Raw genomic sequence first — 17,503 nt, 5'->3', positions numbered from 1 at the left:
TGAAAATTAATACTATTAATTAAAACTAGAATCAGATTGCAATTATAAACTGTTTAAAAATTATATATACAGTTGACGTGAGATATATATATATATATATATATATAAAAGCATAAAAAGTTTTCTCCACTGAAAATGAAAGAGAGTCATTTCTTCCTAAGCAATTTTTTCTACTAAGGAAGAAATTTTCCTGAAAATAAAGAAATAAGAAAATAAGTTGTGAAACAAGAGTTAAAGAATAAGAGAAAGTAGATATATTATTATCAGCATATTTGTTTGCCTTTTCCAACTAAATGCACTCTTAAAAAATAAGCTTTCAGTCATCAAACTGTTTATTAATAAAAATCGAAAACACAAAAACGTCTTGGTTACTAAGATAATGAAAAGAAATGCAATGAATCATAATAAATATAATGAGCTAGATAAACAAAATATTGCCTTTTTACTTAGCATGCTATTCTGATACGCCAGCTTTAAGCAAAATGATAATATTCTCTCATCCTCTAATTAAACAGCACATGAACAAAGTAAATGACGTGACAATGTATATTAACTTATAAGTACAAAACTATAAGAGATTACAAAAATATTAAAGATTTCAAACATTTCAATTATATTCTAAAGGAGTTAAAGCAAGAACATAAATACAATTTCTTTAAATTCTCATGAAATAACATAAACAATAAGCAGTTTTGCACAAATCAACAATATAGTTTTAAATAACTTTCTTCTAGCACGCACTAGAAATATAATGGCAAAATATTTTATTAAACTTTTACCACAATGTGTGTGTTACTAAATCAGAGAATGTTTTTTAATGAAAGCATTATTTATTAACTATCACTTTAATATACACAGCGGCAATAAGGTTACTTTTTAAACCAATACAGTTCACTTTGGTGAAATGTCAATGAAACTTGGCATATCATTATATAAACCACGAGAAATTTTTTTTTTTTTTTTACATTTAAACTGATAGATTGCACTTTTCATGTATGACAAAAGGACCTTATTGCAATTTAAAGCATAATAAAAAGACAGTTATTGTCATAAATTCATTCTGCCTTTGGCCGATGTAGGAGAAAGAATTAAAAAAAGGTGAGTAAATTTAAAGACTTAGAAAGAAGAGGACAGAAGAAGCTTTAAAATATAACTGAATTTAAAGTAAGTATAATATCATGTTTCTGCACTACCTCAAATACCCCTCATGTTATAGTTGAATATGTTAAATTGCATTTGGAACTTGCAAAAAGATGGAATGCACAATGAACATATTAAAAAAAGTTTTAAGTCATCATTGGTGTTTGTTTTTTTGAAATGCTGTTTAATCACCTGGTGGTAGAAATGTGAACTAATTTTTTCTTTAATGGCAGATTTATTTTTTCCTCTTCAATTTAATGTTTATACTCAGTTTCATCGAATATCATCAGCAGAGTAAATTATGTTCTGCTAAACAAGGAAACTTTAATTATAACAACCTGGAAGTAGACTGATTTTATATTGAGATTAACAGGAAGAGATTTAAAAACTTTTATTTCTTAAACTTTTTCAACCAGGTATGGCAAAATTTTACTTGTTTTCATTTAATAAGGTTTATAGTCAAATAAAGATAAGGAATTTGTTTAAAATTTTCAATTTTTGCACTATTAAAAACATTTGCAGGAGGCCAAAAATAAAAACATACTAAGATAATTCAAAATGAAAAAAATTTAAAAAATAGCACATTTTAAAGACATTAATACAGTTTCATAAATTGAGAACTTTTTCAGGAGTTTACTAGGAAGACTTTTCAAGAAATTTTTCAGAGACTATTGTTAATCCTGTTTCAATAATGCTGCAGTGCAAATTAAGAAGTTTAAGTTTCAATGTTTTGTATATTGCATTTTTTATGAAGCAGAGAGTTTTACTTTCATTTTACACAAATGATATACATTTTACATAAATGAAATCCTTTATTTGAAAAGCATACAATCTTAACCACACTATCATACTACAATATTTTATGCAGAGAAAATATAGACACATTACAAGTTTTCTGAATGTGTAAAAATATGATTAAACTAAAAAAAATTAAAAATGATAAAATACAGAAAATTATCATACGCTTGATTAAAGCCACATTTATTTGAAAATAAGCATTTGCAAACATTTATTAGTTGCAAGTAATTTATAACTGACAATGCTTCAATTTGTAATCAACTATAATTCAATTAATTTTTTTTTTAATTTTTATAAAAACTAAAGACTCAAGCTCCAATATTTAAAATGGATATTCTACATCAAAAAACAGTCAATCGAAACATTCTTAAAAAATCTCTTCCATAGACTTCCAATCTTATATTGCCATTAACATTCTTAAAGCTCTTTAAAAAGCCTGTTCTTTATATTCTGTGTTTCTTATATACAAATAATAGATTTACACATTTTGAATCAAATTTTATAATTCAATTACAGTTTTGAGCTAGAATTTGGAATTAAAATATTCATTCTTAAAGCTCTACGTCAGTTTATACAAACTAGTTTAAAATTAGTAAAATAAATAACTAAAAACAAGTTTGAGCATAGGAGTATATTTAGGGTGAAAAGAAGTTGAAGGTTTTAACCTCATAAATAATTTAAATATTCTCATGGAAATCATACAAAATACACAACAGAGGGTTCACATAAATTTTGAATAGAACAATTCATAGCAGACCCAATTAATCTTTGTGAGGATTCATCAGAATAGAATAAATTCCATATTTTTATTAAAATTTTTTTTGTTTATTTTTATATCATAAATTTTTTTAGAGACTTAACCTTTACGTCCACGTCGCTATTGAGTATAGGGCAAAATACAGCTGCGAAATTTAAAATAAAGGTCCCAAAAATCCCATTTTTTAAATAGAATTTCTTTGCAATTTAATCTACAGAAGTGAAGATTAGAATAAACAAATCAAAACCAAATTTCACACTCAAAGAAAATTAAAAACTTTTTAACATGATGACATACACTTTTTCAACAGCAGAAATATGATAAACTAAAAAATAAATAAAATACTTTTTTAGACACAAAAAGTACCAAATAAAGAAACTAATTGTCATTTATTACACCATAAACAGGGCAGGTTAAAAAATGTAAGTTTCTTAAATCTTTAAGTAATAGTGCTAAAAAATTGTCAACTATCATTAAGAAGTATGCAAAATTTTAAAACTCAAAATTGATATCTTGTGCCAAATTTTATAATTCAAAAATTGAGGTAGAACATTACAATTCAGAATTATAAAATTTAGCATTTTCCAACTATGGTAATTGACAACTACTGCTAGAAGGTTTCAGATACTTTCAACTTTTTCAACTCAAACTAATAAACATATTTAAATTTTATTTAGATAAATTTAATCATTAAGTATACTTCAAACACCAAATAATCGTAATAAAATTGTAAAAATTATTTTAGATGAAAATAGATGCTAATCTAGCAAGGCTTTTCATTATAACTAAAGGCAAAATGAAAGAAACTGTTAAACGGCATGTTTGACATAATTCTCAATGATTACAAACAGAAGTTTATGATTTACTTATTAAGGTTAAAAAGAGCATAATAACGGTAGACACTTAAGATAATAAAAAATCATTAGTTTATACGAAAATCCAATATTTTTCTTTTTAAAAAGAATTTAAGCGATGTTTAGTAGAACAGAAAATAATTGCACAAAAATTTTACCACTTATTCAAACATATCTTTAATTCTAAAATAAAACTGCATAAAAAATTAACAGATAAAGTAAAACTGTAATTTGCATCATCACAAAAAAAATTTCAATTGGTTTAATTATGAAAATTTAACTAAACATGTCGCAAAACCTCAGACAAATTTTTAGAAGCTGGGAAATGCAGCTGGCTAGTTTTCACAAGATATGTGAAAGGCAAGAGAAGTGGGATTGTGCAATATTAAATGTTTATATTCTTAACTCTTATAATGGAAGTATATTTAGCTAATACTTGAAAATAACTCCTTAAACATTAAAGACAACGCAAAATTGCTGAATTAAATATTCTTAACAACGCCAAAAGGGAAATTTAAAATATAACTGTTTTTTTAAAAAAAATATCAGAAAACTGATGTTTCGTAAAGCTTAAATCTAAAAAACAATCAAATTTAATTATTTTCAACACACTAATACAAATATAAAACAATAAATATAATACAAATTAATAAATAAGCAAGCTAATTTTTAATAAACTGAATAATAAAAAAATATTAACTAATAAAATCATTGTAGGGTGCTTTTATAACCCCACCTGAATCAACATATCAGTTGAAAAAAGAAAGTCCTAGAGCCAGTTTACAGTCCAAAACAGAGCTGGAGTAAATTGTGGAAAATATTCAACTCAGGATCTTTCTAAGAGTCCTACTCTGACTTCTAAGCTATTAAAATTTTCACTGAATCCTAAGAAAGAATTAATATTATTCTAAGGAAAATCCTAATTTTAAATTACATATTTCTATTTCGTTATGTACTAGACATGACAGTATTTTAGTAAAAATTAAATATTACATTGAAACATAACAATTGAGAAAAGTTTTTTTTAACAAATTTATTATTACAAAACATTAAAATTGTGCAAAACCATTCCATAAACACTTATTACTATCTTATATCAAGAATATTAAGTGAATATTCTTAAACTAAGTAACTATAACAACTTATACAGTTAATAAATATATGCATTACCTTTGTAATTAATTTTACAAGAAATAAATCAAAAGATATTTATTAATATTGATTTTTCAATAGCTTCAATAATATTTCTGTTTTTTATTTGTCAATAGTTCAATCAAACATAAGCTCAGAACCATTCAAAGATTTTTTATAATATGCAATAAAATAATTTTTTTATTCATATAATAATAAATATTTGTCTAAACAATTTTCATAAAAATCAAAGAATTCACATCTTTTAAGTCAAACGTCTTAAGTCTCAAAAGTCCATTAACCTTTTAAATAAGCGGAATCGGAATCACAGAAATTTTTCACACTCCTGCAAAACTCTTGTTGACTATCTCCACAGCTCACATTCAGCAAGTACTTAAAAACTTCATTGCACAATTATAAGGTCTTGGATATTTGTTTAAAATGATTATATAAAGTGGTGGTAAAAATTACTGAAAAATGAATTTACTAATCAAAAAATGAAATGCTGAAGTATACATTTTCCTACCACTTGATAAATAAGAGAAAAAGACTCCTTTCGAAAGCAGAAGTTGACAAGTCTGCAAGCATTACTAATCAGTAGCCAAATGTTAAGACAAATAGAATCATTTGGTTTCACTGTTGTCAAATAATTAAAGACTTCAATATCTTTCTATGGGTATCTAAGACTATCAAAGTGAAGAGCAAATTTTGATTACTAAATGAATATTTGGAATGAAATGAAAATCTGAAGCAGTTTGGGGAGTTTGTGAGTAATACAGAGCATCCTGGCATAGAATATCATCCATATTTAAAACTTTTTTTTAAAAAAGTCAGTTATTTGAAATCACATTCTTACAAAAATTATATTTATTAACCTTATTCACTGTTCAATTATCTTTTCATTTGTTTGTACACAATGTAAAATCAATTTTAATGATGTAATCTTAAATAAAAATATAGCATTTTTAAAATACATGCAATCAATAGTCATCAGCATTGGAGGTACTGGGGAAGTATAAAAAGTGAGTTCAGTCTACGAAAAAGGTACAGCTTAAGCAGTTATAGGATGAGCATATAGGTGGGTTATATAGCGAGCAGAGGCTGAACCTTTTAGTATTAGAATTTTTTTAAATTTTAATCAAGTAACTAAACCAATTTCATGATTTTTAATTTAAAATATACAAAATACTTAATTAGGAAAAAACAATACAAAATAAATAATGATACAAGAAAAAAAAACATAACTCAAAAGATAATTGCCTGCAAAGCATATAAAAAAAAACACATTTTGGGCTCATTCCCTGTAGAACAACAGCCATTGCCATCATGTCAGATTTTTATGAAAAGGCTAAAGTCTAAAAGAATTTTTTTTAAAAATTTTTTGAACAAAAACTACAATGAGAGGGCAATTTTGAAAATGGTCTCAATTTAACAAAAAGTCATAACTGGAGAAAATGGCTCTTAGGTTCGCAATGCTTTTATTTAAGAGCCAAAACTTTGGTGCCATGAAAGAATTTCTGCGGGAAATGTTTTTGCAAATTTCAAGAATTTTTTACAGTAAAATCACCATTTTTGCCAACTCAAATTTTGTTCACTTAACACAGAGTTGCTATTTGTCCGGAAAAGACAAAATGCTGGTAGTAAGAATATTTTATTTTTTCTTTATTTGGGAGAAATAAACCTACTTATTATCACCTTTTTTTTTACAACATAGAGATTATGCACTTTCTCCCATGTAAATTTACTTCAAAATCATTAATAACTAATTATAGTAATGAATACCTTCATTTCTTTTGTACAAAAAGAAATAAATGTTATTATTACCAGTATTTATTTTTTCGGACAAGTAGACCTGATAATTTTACAATTCAATACAATAAAGAATCAGGAGGGTATTTTTTTTATAGTCATTAAAAAAATGGGGTTTTAGACAGAACACTTTAAGAGATTTTTTATAGAGAAATACATAATTTTAAACATTTTTTAACAAAAATATCACTGTTATACCTATTAGGAAAAATCAAAAATTTTACTGTTTACCTATTGCTAATTAAATGAGAAACAATTACAATTCACAATAGCATAATTATTTTTTTTAAGTTTTAGAATATGTTAGAGGGGGTTAGTGTCAACATCTTTTACAAATTTGATAAGAGCCATATTAAATAAAATTTTAATATATTTAGAATTTTTTTCAACAATAGTTTGAACTTTTCCCTGCATTCTAAGTTCATATTTGGAATTACTAATTTAGCTTTTCCATAAATTTTTTTTTAAATAGGATTGTTTTTGTCAACACTAGCCTACTACATGAGGCTAGTGTGGACAAGCTTTGAGGCTAGTAGGAACAAACCTGATGACTTGTGAAGTAGCCATTTATTACTCTTTAGAAAGGTATATATAAAGCCAAAATTAAATTAATTTCAATCTAAGCCTTATTGGAGAATAAATATTGATAAAAATGCTAATTTGTAATAAAGCATTTCACTATAATCAGATATGCAGTTGGAATGCAAATGGATATAGTTGAAAACCATTATTCAATTTGGTTTATGATAGATATCTTGAAATCTATCTTTATTCTATCAAAAAATATTAAAATGTCAATTTTAAATGTGTATTGAGGTGCAGATCTGGTAATATAGAAGTTTGCTATGGCTATGGTTGGGCTGATCAGCTACTGGCTATGGAAGTTTAACTATTTCTTATGTTGAGATTTGAGAGCTTTTTTTCTTTTTTTAAAAAAAGGAAAAATTTATGATTAGAAGAGCCATAATTTTTTTTTAAAAATAAATGAAGATCATGATTTACATAGACAATTTCCCCTTTCACATAATGTACAACACTGTTTTATTCCTTCAAAAAGAAAAGAAAAAAAAAGACTAACACAAAGTTTTTAACTCCTAATTAGTCTGTGCTGTTAAGAAATTTCAATTTATTCATATTCATCTAGCATCATTGTGACTTAAAACAAAAAAAAAACTAAAGTAGCTTATTTATAAATGAAAAATTAAACTTAAAGCATGTCCACACGAGCCCAACCACATGTCTACAATAGCCATATGAAAACATATCTTTGAGTAATACCGAACAATTGAAACTATACAGAATAAAAATTAATATCGAAAAAGGCAAAAAATAATATTTATAACCTTTAGTAGAAATTCAGAAAATAAAATATTTGAAAGTTACTTTTCCACATCAAAAACCTTATTTTACAAATTTCTGCTAAAGTATTCAGTGTGATTATGTAACTACACATGGAAGTGCATGCCAATTTACGATATCTCACTGAGACAATTTGTACAATAAATTAAAAAAATGATTCAAGATGTCCAAATTAGCCCAAAGTCCACACAAACTCCCTCTCCCCCTACTTATAATACTAATACACAAGTGTTTGGGCAAAATCATAGGAATTATTTTGCCCTGTCTTGGAATATACGTTAAATTTTTGATATTTTAATTCCTTTGTATCTTTCATTCTTAACAAATTTTTGATGATAAAGTATTATTTTACAATACAATACCTTTAGAAAGAGATGGGAAATAAATGCTTCTCTTTATTAGAATGGGATACATAGTACTTAAAATTAAAAAGTTTGCAGATTTTTCTTAAAAATTGAAAGCATCCTGAAATACATAAAATATGTCTAAGTATGAATAATCAAAATGTGAAATTTATTATACGCTTGCTGCAAACCGAAAAGAACCATACACTGAACTGTTGAAGAAGTCAGTCTGAACATAAAAATGCAGAAAATACTTAAAGCAATGCTTGTTCCCAGTGTCCTGAAAAATATGAAGTATAAAATGCATAATAACAGAAACTAAAATGCTCACAAGAAGTTGGGAATGATATTTTCAGACATTGGGTCGAAACTGATCATTCTTTTTTATCACATTTAATACTTAGTCACCCTACAAAAGTAGGCAAGATGTAAAAATTACATTTGCGAGATGAAGAGAACAATTTGAGGCCTATTTCTTGCGATATTTAGTGTGTTCCTTATAAAATTATCTTAAAGTTCTGAATCCAAGTACAAGTTGTTTACTTACTATTGGCTAACATTAGCTATTTAGAAAGTGTTAGAAAAAAGTAATCAATCTTAAAATTTAGGCAGTGAAAATAAACTATAACTTATTGGATAGGAATCAAAAGCCAAATATTCAAATGTTTTTATAGGTTTCCTTAGCATTTTTATTGTTTACATTTCAATGCTTAAAAAAAAAAAACACTTTAAATTTTTTTTTCCCTTTAAATGTTTACTGAAAACATAATATCAGGCACAAGAAAAAATTGAGATCAGGGAACTTTGTTATTAGCTTATTATTTTTTTTTTTTTTTTAGCCAAGCTGACTTTAAACTGAAATTAAATGCAAAATTTCATTGTTAGAAAAAAGATAAAGATAGGCACTTATAAACTAAAACCCATGGAAACTGCTAATCATTCAACATTAACTGGCAAATTTTTAATATGAAGAATTTATCTTTTAATGGATCAGCTTATGAATTCAATTTCAATACATCTTTGACAATCAATCACCTTTTAACAATCACAAAGTTCACTTAGAAATGAAACCAGATTTTTTCAACTTTTGAGTTTAATTAATCCAATAGATTTCACAATACTGTAACATATAAAATGTTTTATGAAACAATTGCAACAAGTAGAATGTTCCCCACAAAGAAACTTTTATAAACAATAAAAGGAACAAAAACACGATAACTATATCACATATATAATAATTTATAAATTAAAATTCACAAAAAAAATTTTTTTGTTTCTGACTGACTAAATTGATTAAAAAAAATATTTCTTATAACTTCAAATTCATAATTTTAAATAGTGAAGGATAACATTCCTTTTAGAAAGTTTCAACAATTTCTATAACAACATATAGGTTATAAAACTACACAAAAACTATTATTTTTTAACATTTGCAATAAAGATGACTTGCAACATAACTTATGCAAATTCATAGCAGTACTTTTAGCATACTTTTTACGAAGAAAAAAAAAAGTTGATTAAATACTTTTTTAAAAAGTCATATGAATTTAAATATATTAAAAAAAAAAACATTTCATGGAATTAACATTGCCCCATATAATAATTTCTCCAATTGACATTTTTCAATCTATGGAAATTCTGTTAATTCAATATTCACAAGTAAATTTTTAATATAAAAAATTCATTTTTATTTCCAGATAAAATTTAATAAATTATTAAAAACTACATAAAATCAAATGCACTTTTAAGAGACCAAAATTCCAATTCAATATATCTCTGAAATGCATAACTCTTTAACAATCACAATGTTCAACGTAGAAACAGAACCAGATTTTTTTCAACCTATGAGTTAGGCAAGTACAGTAGATTTTACAATGCAATCGAACATTTATTGCACACTAATGCAACATGTAAATTATTCCCCACAGAGGAAATTTTATGATCAATAAAGGGAACTGAAACACAAAAACTACAAACTTTACAAACTTAAATTGACAATAAAGATTTTTTTTGTTTGTGACTGACTAAATTGATTTAAAAAAAATTTTATTACATTTTTTAATTCATAATTTTAAATAGCAAAAGATAATAAATTCCATTTAGATGGTTTCAAGAATATCTTGAATAACATATAGGCTATAGCACACAATAACAAAGATAATTATTCAACACTTGCAATAAAGATATGACTTATAACTTATGTAAATTCTTTGCAGTAGTTTTAGTATACTCTTATGGAAAAAATTATGTTCATCAAATCATTTTTTAACTCATTTGAATTAAAATATTTAATTTTTTTTTTAATGAATCAGCTTCACCCAACATGAGACTGATTTAATTGCAATAAATAATGTTTTCGAAGACTTTCAAAAAAAGACTCCTAAAAAAATACAAATATATTCACTTCCTATTTATTATATAAATTTTCTTTTTTTTTAAATACTAAATATATTATGATACAATACATTAAGAAAATGTCCCACAAATGATCATGGAATGATACATTAAATTACTAAAGAAGAGATAAATTGAGTGAAAAAAAATTGTTGAGGATTTTTTCAGAAACTTTACACCCGTGGCAGAATCGCGGTGACATTGTCGCATAATGTTACGGAGTTCTTGCAGAAAGAATTTTGGTTTTCTTTTCTGCAGAAATTTTTGATCTCTAAAATTATGTTTAAAAGATGCCTTTTTTGCACATCAGAGGGGAAAGAAATGTTAGTGATTTTTCTATTCTTATTTGAGAAGAATGTAAAATATAGAATAATGGAGTAAAAAATTTCTTTTCTGCAGAAATGTTGAGAGATTTTTTTCCCTCCAGCAATCATTCTTTGATGTGGCTCATTATGCACCAATAATCCAAGCGGTATTTCATTCGTTCTTTCGACAATTATTGCTACGAATTATATGCTTTGTTATTGCTCAGTTATTAATTATATTCTCGTGAATTTTTGAAATATGCCAATATCATTACGGCGCGCGAAATTCGAATCACGGATTCAAGAAATCATTTTTTGACACACTCATTTTGCACCGATATTCTTGTTGAGGATTTTTCAGAAACTTAGCATCCCTGTGGTAGAATTCATATGGTATTTCAATCGTTCCTTCGATAGTTATTGCTAGGAATTTTTGTTTTGCTTTTTCGAAATCCGGATGCCCTTTATTGCTCAGTTATTCCATATCTTCTCGGGAATTTTTGAAATATACCGATATTACTGCATAATGCAAAATTCGAGTTACGGATTTAAGAAATCATTCTTCAACACGCTAGTTTTGCGCCGATATTCTTGTTAATCCACGCGGTATTTGAATCGTTCTTACGACAGTTATTGCTACGAAATTTCACATTAAAAAAATATACATATCCTGATGTTTATTTTAATAAATTAATTATAAGCAAAACTCAAATCAATTAATTATTTTTAATGGGATGATTGTCATTTTTTTTACTTTTTATTGATAGTGATACTTAATTCTATGGGTATTTTAAAATTCTGGTTATTTTTTAGGTAATATTATTTTTTTACGTAAAATTCAAATTGCGCAATTAAATAATCACTTTTTGATGCGCTTACTTTACGCAAAGATGCCAATTTGCTCCGGACAGCAAATAAATATTTTAAAGTGGTAGTTTATCAATTGCGATTCTAGGTTTAATAAATTTAACTAAGTAGACTTTTATCCACCACTATTTCGAAATAATTTGTAGGCTTATATAATTCACCACTTTAGAGTAGTTATGTCATGCTATACCTTTTAAAAAGCAAGCAAAAATAGTCAAATACATGCAAAATTTAGTTTGTAGTTATTTACCATTTTTAAAATTATTTTGGTGTGTCCAGAGCAGTTGGTATCTCTGTTTTTGCAAATACTATCGCAAATCCATCCAGTGCTTCAAATTGTATTTTTTGCAGTTATTGATTTTCACATGGTTTTTCTATATCACAATATATTTTTGACAGATTGGGAAATTAGAATTGTGCTTATGAATATTTAATTTTTAAAGCAATGATTATATCGCTTTTTTTTAAAGGGGGGGGGGGCATTTCTTTCACACTGTTTTTGAAATACCGTGTTTCAAATATGATATAATTTAATTCGTGCGATTTCGCTGTCGATTTTTTTTTTCTTCAGTAGTCACTGCTACGGATTACTAACTTTTTTGTTGTTGTTGATGTGATAGGGCTCAGAGAATGCGAAAAAGGATAAAATAAGTGAGTTTTTTTCTTACAATATGTGAGAATCTCACATATATTAGAATAATAAAAAATATTACATATTCATTTAAAAATTAAATACAATTTTATTTTATTCGAATAGATTATTATTTTTTTTATAAACACAACATTTCTGTTACTTTAAATTTAATTAGTAACATGTATATTTGTTGTTATTAAAATTATCTAGCAGAAAGACATTAGTGCTAGAGAGATTTGTGGCAGGAAGCCCAAAAAAATTACGAAACAGGACTTTACACTATATCAAGAAATTTTCTAAAATATACAAAAAGCAGAACTTAAAGTAGAGGACAAGTTGAATGTGACAAAATCCAGTTAGGGCGGCAACTATTTATAAATCACACAATCATGTTTTTTAAGGACTGGTGAAATTAACAATATTTTTCCTAACTTCAATTATTTTAATACACTTGAGAAAATTCTCCCGCAGTAAGTATAAATGTAAATAGCTATGCATTATCTATATACAGTACTAAGTCCCATTTCTGGCTGTCCATTTACCGGAGAAAAGTCTATTTTTTGGACAATTTTCAATAATCAAATAAATAAATCTCTTCATCTTTTCTAAAATAAAATATAAAAATATTTCCTACTTTTCTGTTCTTGATTTGTTCTACAATTTTACACAAAAAAAATTTTTTCTTCACTTTCTTCCTTTTGCTGTGTTTATGATAGTTAGATAATATACAGCTTTAATGAGTTGTTGAAGAGACAAGAGCAGTTACAGAAAAACCAACTTCAATGAAAGCAATATGTTATGAATATTAAATGAAGCTGAATGTTATTAATTGTTTGAGAGAAACACCTGCAGATAGGCTTTGCTTTGATTTAAATTTAATATCTGCGCTAATTCTTCAAACCAATTGAAAGAAATAATACATAGGAGAGAAATGGATTTTTATTCATGAAAGAAAAAGTTCAACTGATTGCTTTTCCATTTTTAGGATATATTTTATTGTTGACATTTATTTCATTATATTAAATATTTTTTAGTTATTTAAATGTCATTTAACAAACAAAATATTATTATAGAAATATTGATGTATGTTTTTATCTTTGTTATCCTTAAAGACCTACTATCCAGAAAAATCTATTTCTCAGACTTGCTGAAGTTTTGTGATTCTAGATACAGGACTTTCCACTGTCTTAAATATTTTAAGGTTAAGTACAATAAGCATATTTTAACTTTAACCTGATAATTGTTGATATTTGAACTTGATTTCGATTAGAATCTATGCAAGTTAATTTTTTCTAAGTTACTTAATACCATAAAGAGCTTACACATTTAGAAACAGCTTAACAAAAATGAGTAACATGTAAGAATGACAATAATAAAAATGAGTAATTTGGAACATACTGATGAATATTCTCCACCAAATCATACTCTAAGCTGAGACATTTTAAATAACTTAGAATTAAAAATTGATAAAAGTTATATTTGAAATTCCTATTATAAAACACATTCTAAGTTTCTAAGATACACAGTTATACAAATGTTTGGTTTGTACAATAGATAGAAAATTGAATACCTAACTAATTAATATCCATCACATTTTAAACTTTGAAAGTGCAGTTTTTTAACTTGAGAAATATTTTAATATCCCACATGCCACAACATAATTCTCCTTTTAAACAAAGAATGTAAATTAGACAATTTAAAACAAGTTATACACTTTTTTAATGAGACATTTACAAATGAATAGCTAAGAATATTCGCAATGCTTCTGAAAAACTAAACAGACCCAACATTCATTATAAAAAGAACTCATAAAAGCACCTAATTTTGCCTCAAATAGTTTACAATGCAACTTCATCTGGACTTAAAATTTTATTATTGTAGCAGGTTGAAACTAAATGTTGCTTATCGTGAATCTGAAGACAAATTATTTTCGGATGGCCATCATGATCTTCTAAGGAAACAGTAAATTTGGATAATCCCGCATTGGGGCTAATACGCAAAGCCTGTTTTCTACCACCAGGAACAGAGCAATCTAGATCTTCAACAAAATGTCGAAATAATTCTCGTAGCCACCCGCCATGACTAACTACTAATATATTGGCCATCAAAGTAGGGCCACTGTCAGCATCATCACATGAGCTACAAACAGATAGACGTCGTTCTTGCTCTAAATCTTGGTTTTTTTCTTGTAGTGAAAAAACAGGCAACGATATAAAATTTTGGTCTACCAGCGGGGACAGCGAAACATTTGGACACTCTATGTTAGGAATATCATTACAGTTTGACATTATTTGTGATCTTATGTCATCATCTGTAAACATAGCAGAAAAGGGACCTTTTTCATTCAAACCACCATTTTGAAGTGAATCTACATCTAATGTTGGTCTACTGCGTTCTGCAATTTTTTCAAATTGATTTGAGGCACCATTTTTAACATTATCAATTCCATTATTAGATTTAACAGTGGAAGAAGCTCCAGCTGCATCAACATTTAAAGTTTCTTTTACATGAACTTTACTAATGTTTTCTACTTCATTATTGCAACTTGAATCATTTTCACCATTTTCCCACTTTCGCTTTTGTCCACTTAGTTTTCCATTATCATGTGAACCATTGGCAGTAGTTTGATTAATAGTTGGCAAATCAGGACATTCTTTAACCATTTCACAAAGATCTTTAAAAAATGACACAGCCCTCTCATGAACCTATTAAACAAAAACATGTTATAAATGTCATACAGTATAATTCTATAGCTGTACTAACAAGTTGTACTAACCTGTTGAATAGTTTCTCCTCCGGGTGGTGTATACTGGCCTGCAGCTAGATTTGATTTTTCAGCTGCTTCTCTCAGGTACTTAAAACTTTTGCCTTCAACATTACCAAACTTCTATAAAAGAATTTAATAAATAAAATAACAACCCTTAACATATATATTTTTGAATCAATTTAAAAAAAACTAAACTAATTGCAGACATTAGAGAAGAAAGAGGAATTAAAATCTTCTTATGGGGCTAAAACGTAGTTTGCTTTTGTTACTTTTCAAATAAATTAGTTTTAACCTTTTCACTCTTACTGACATCAATAGTGACAGGTTGAATTAGAAAATTATTTTTTACTTGAGCAATGATACGATCTATTTATGTTAGCAAAATTAAAACCAAACTTTAAATGCATAGAATTTTTTTTAATTGCTGTTCTAGCACTAAATTATTTTTATCAGTTAACTTGATAAAAGATTTGCTAATAAGTAAAACAATGGGAAAAGTCATGTTTTTTTTATCACATTATACAAAACAAAAGTCCATTTTAATCTAAATTATGACATTAAAAAACTTTAATGTTCATAGAATTAAATTTTAAAAAATAAAAATTTTTCCAGTGAGCAAAATCTATGAGTAAATCAATTTTCTAGTAAGCAAATCAATGAAGTACTTACAACTTGCAAATGCAGTTAGAAAGTTTATGAGGTTTAAATAAAACATATTTAACCATTACAACACAAAATGAGATTCAACATTTAGTAGGAAATATACTTCAATAAAATTTATTTTGAACAAATTATAAGATGATTTACAAATCTTATTTATCAAATTAAAATTTTTTTCAAAAATCAAATATTAAAAAAAAAAAAAAAACTTTTTAAGTCATCTTGTATCATAATAATAAAGCATTGAAAACATCAGAATTTTTTAAATCACGTCAAAAAGGGTAGTAAAGTAATAACTGTCGAAAAATAATCTAAATTACTATGCATGTACAACGAAATTGGTTCAAATAAAGCAAGTTAAAAGCTGACTAATTTAAATTATTCAATATTCAAGTGTTGTAACAGCGTATTAAAAATACCAGGACTTTCAAAACCGCATAAAAATGCGTAGCAATAATTACTAAAGTAATGATTGAAAAATACAGTAGAGCACCGATTATCCGAACCCTTATTATCCGAACTATGTCCGAATTCGCTTTTTTTTTCTTCTCTTTTTTAAGTTTAGAATTTTTTTTAACTTATCGACAATTTTTCTAAATTTAGAGGAATAGATAATATCCACTACATCTGAAGACCATATTTAATTTACAACCTTTTTTAGCAGTTTTCTTATGGTAGCCATACATACATGTATTGTTATACAGTTAAACCTACATACCCCTTTAGCCTTCTTCAACTGAAAATTATCATCAAAGAATGCGAGCTTCATTGACAATCTACCATTGTTGGAAAGCGGAATGTGTTTATAAACAGATAAGTGCTGAAATTCTACAATTGGGGGATGGGAAGTTGTCACTCATGGTTAATGATTAGTGATTACAGTGCTTGGAATCTTAAATCTTGGAATAAAATTCTTATCAGAAAAACAAACGAAACTGCAGCTTGTGAATTGGTAGATCTTTCGTGTGAAAATATGCCAGGTTATACAGCAGAAGAAATAGAAGACTGGTGTCGAGACACTGAAAACGACTCAGGATTTCAAATTTTAAATGATCATGAAATTTTTTCTGAAATTTTGAATGAAAATCGGAACTCCTATGATTAAGAGGAAGAAGTAAGTGATCAAGTTCAAGATAGTGGACCTTTTCATAAGAAGCATCAGGGCCGGCCCCAGGGTAGGCCCCTAGATCATTGCGCTCCGGGCGGCTCTAGGGGCGCCAAAATGATAGTTGACAAGATTGAGAGGCGGCAGGCGGAATTTATCATTTTTATTTCTAAGCACATAATTCAAATAATATAATATATTTAAACATTAAGGAAAAATCTAGTTGAATCCAATTCAACATGATAAAACCACTCAATCACCGCCTTTCAAGAATTGACAAGTTTTTCGGCCCCTGGAAACAACAATTTTGAAACCAAGCGAAACAAGATCTAACAGCCCTTTTTAACTGCATATAAAAAGGAAGTAGACTTAAATCAATGCATTATTTGCCACTAGACTTCGGCTGGTGTGAAATAAAATAGTTTGTTTAAATTGTTAGTGCAAAAAAGCTTTAAAAAAGTGCTTGTGCAAATTGTCCAGTGCGTTTGGCTTCTGTGAAGGAAAGTGTTTTAATTTTTTTTCTTTTCATTTTTAAAAACGAATAAATCCATCAGACATAAGCCAAAAAAAGGGTGGGGG

At 26.9% G+C, this 17,503-nt stretch overlaps 1 protein-coding gene across 2 annotated transcripts in view; it reads right to left on the bottom strand.

Moving 5' to 3' along the window:
• Positions 1-314: 314 nt before the first annotated feature.
• The window catches only part of LOC107438125 (fructose-2,6-bisphosphatase TIGAR), a 40,350-nt gene continuing 23,161 nt past the window's right edge, over positions 315-17,503 (bottom strand). Inside the window, exons 5-6 of one of the 2 annotated variants that reach the window (XM_016050311.3) lie at positions 15,169-15,279; positions 315-15,097 (exon numbers count right to left, since the gene is read on the bottom strand). In XM_016050311.3, coding sequence (XP_015905797.1) covers positions 14,231-15,097; positions 15,169-15,279 — 978 coding nt within the window. In that variant the 3' untranslated portion in view covers positions 315-14,230. The remainder of the gene's footprint in view (positions 15,098-15,168; positions 15,280-17,503) is intronic. The other variant, XM_071188178.1, reaches the window with a different exon arrangement.

The sequence above is a fragment of the Parasteatoda tepidariorum genome, chromosome X2, assembly GCF_043381705.1.
Source record: "Parasteatoda tepidariorum isolate YZ-2023 chromosome X2, CAS_Ptep_4.0, whole genome shotgun sequence".
Lineage (NCBI taxonomy): Eukaryota > Metazoa > Arthropoda > Arachnida > Araneae > Theridiidae > Parasteatoda > Parasteatoda tepidariorum.
This window is presented reverse-complemented; position numbering and strand designations above follow the sequence as displayed.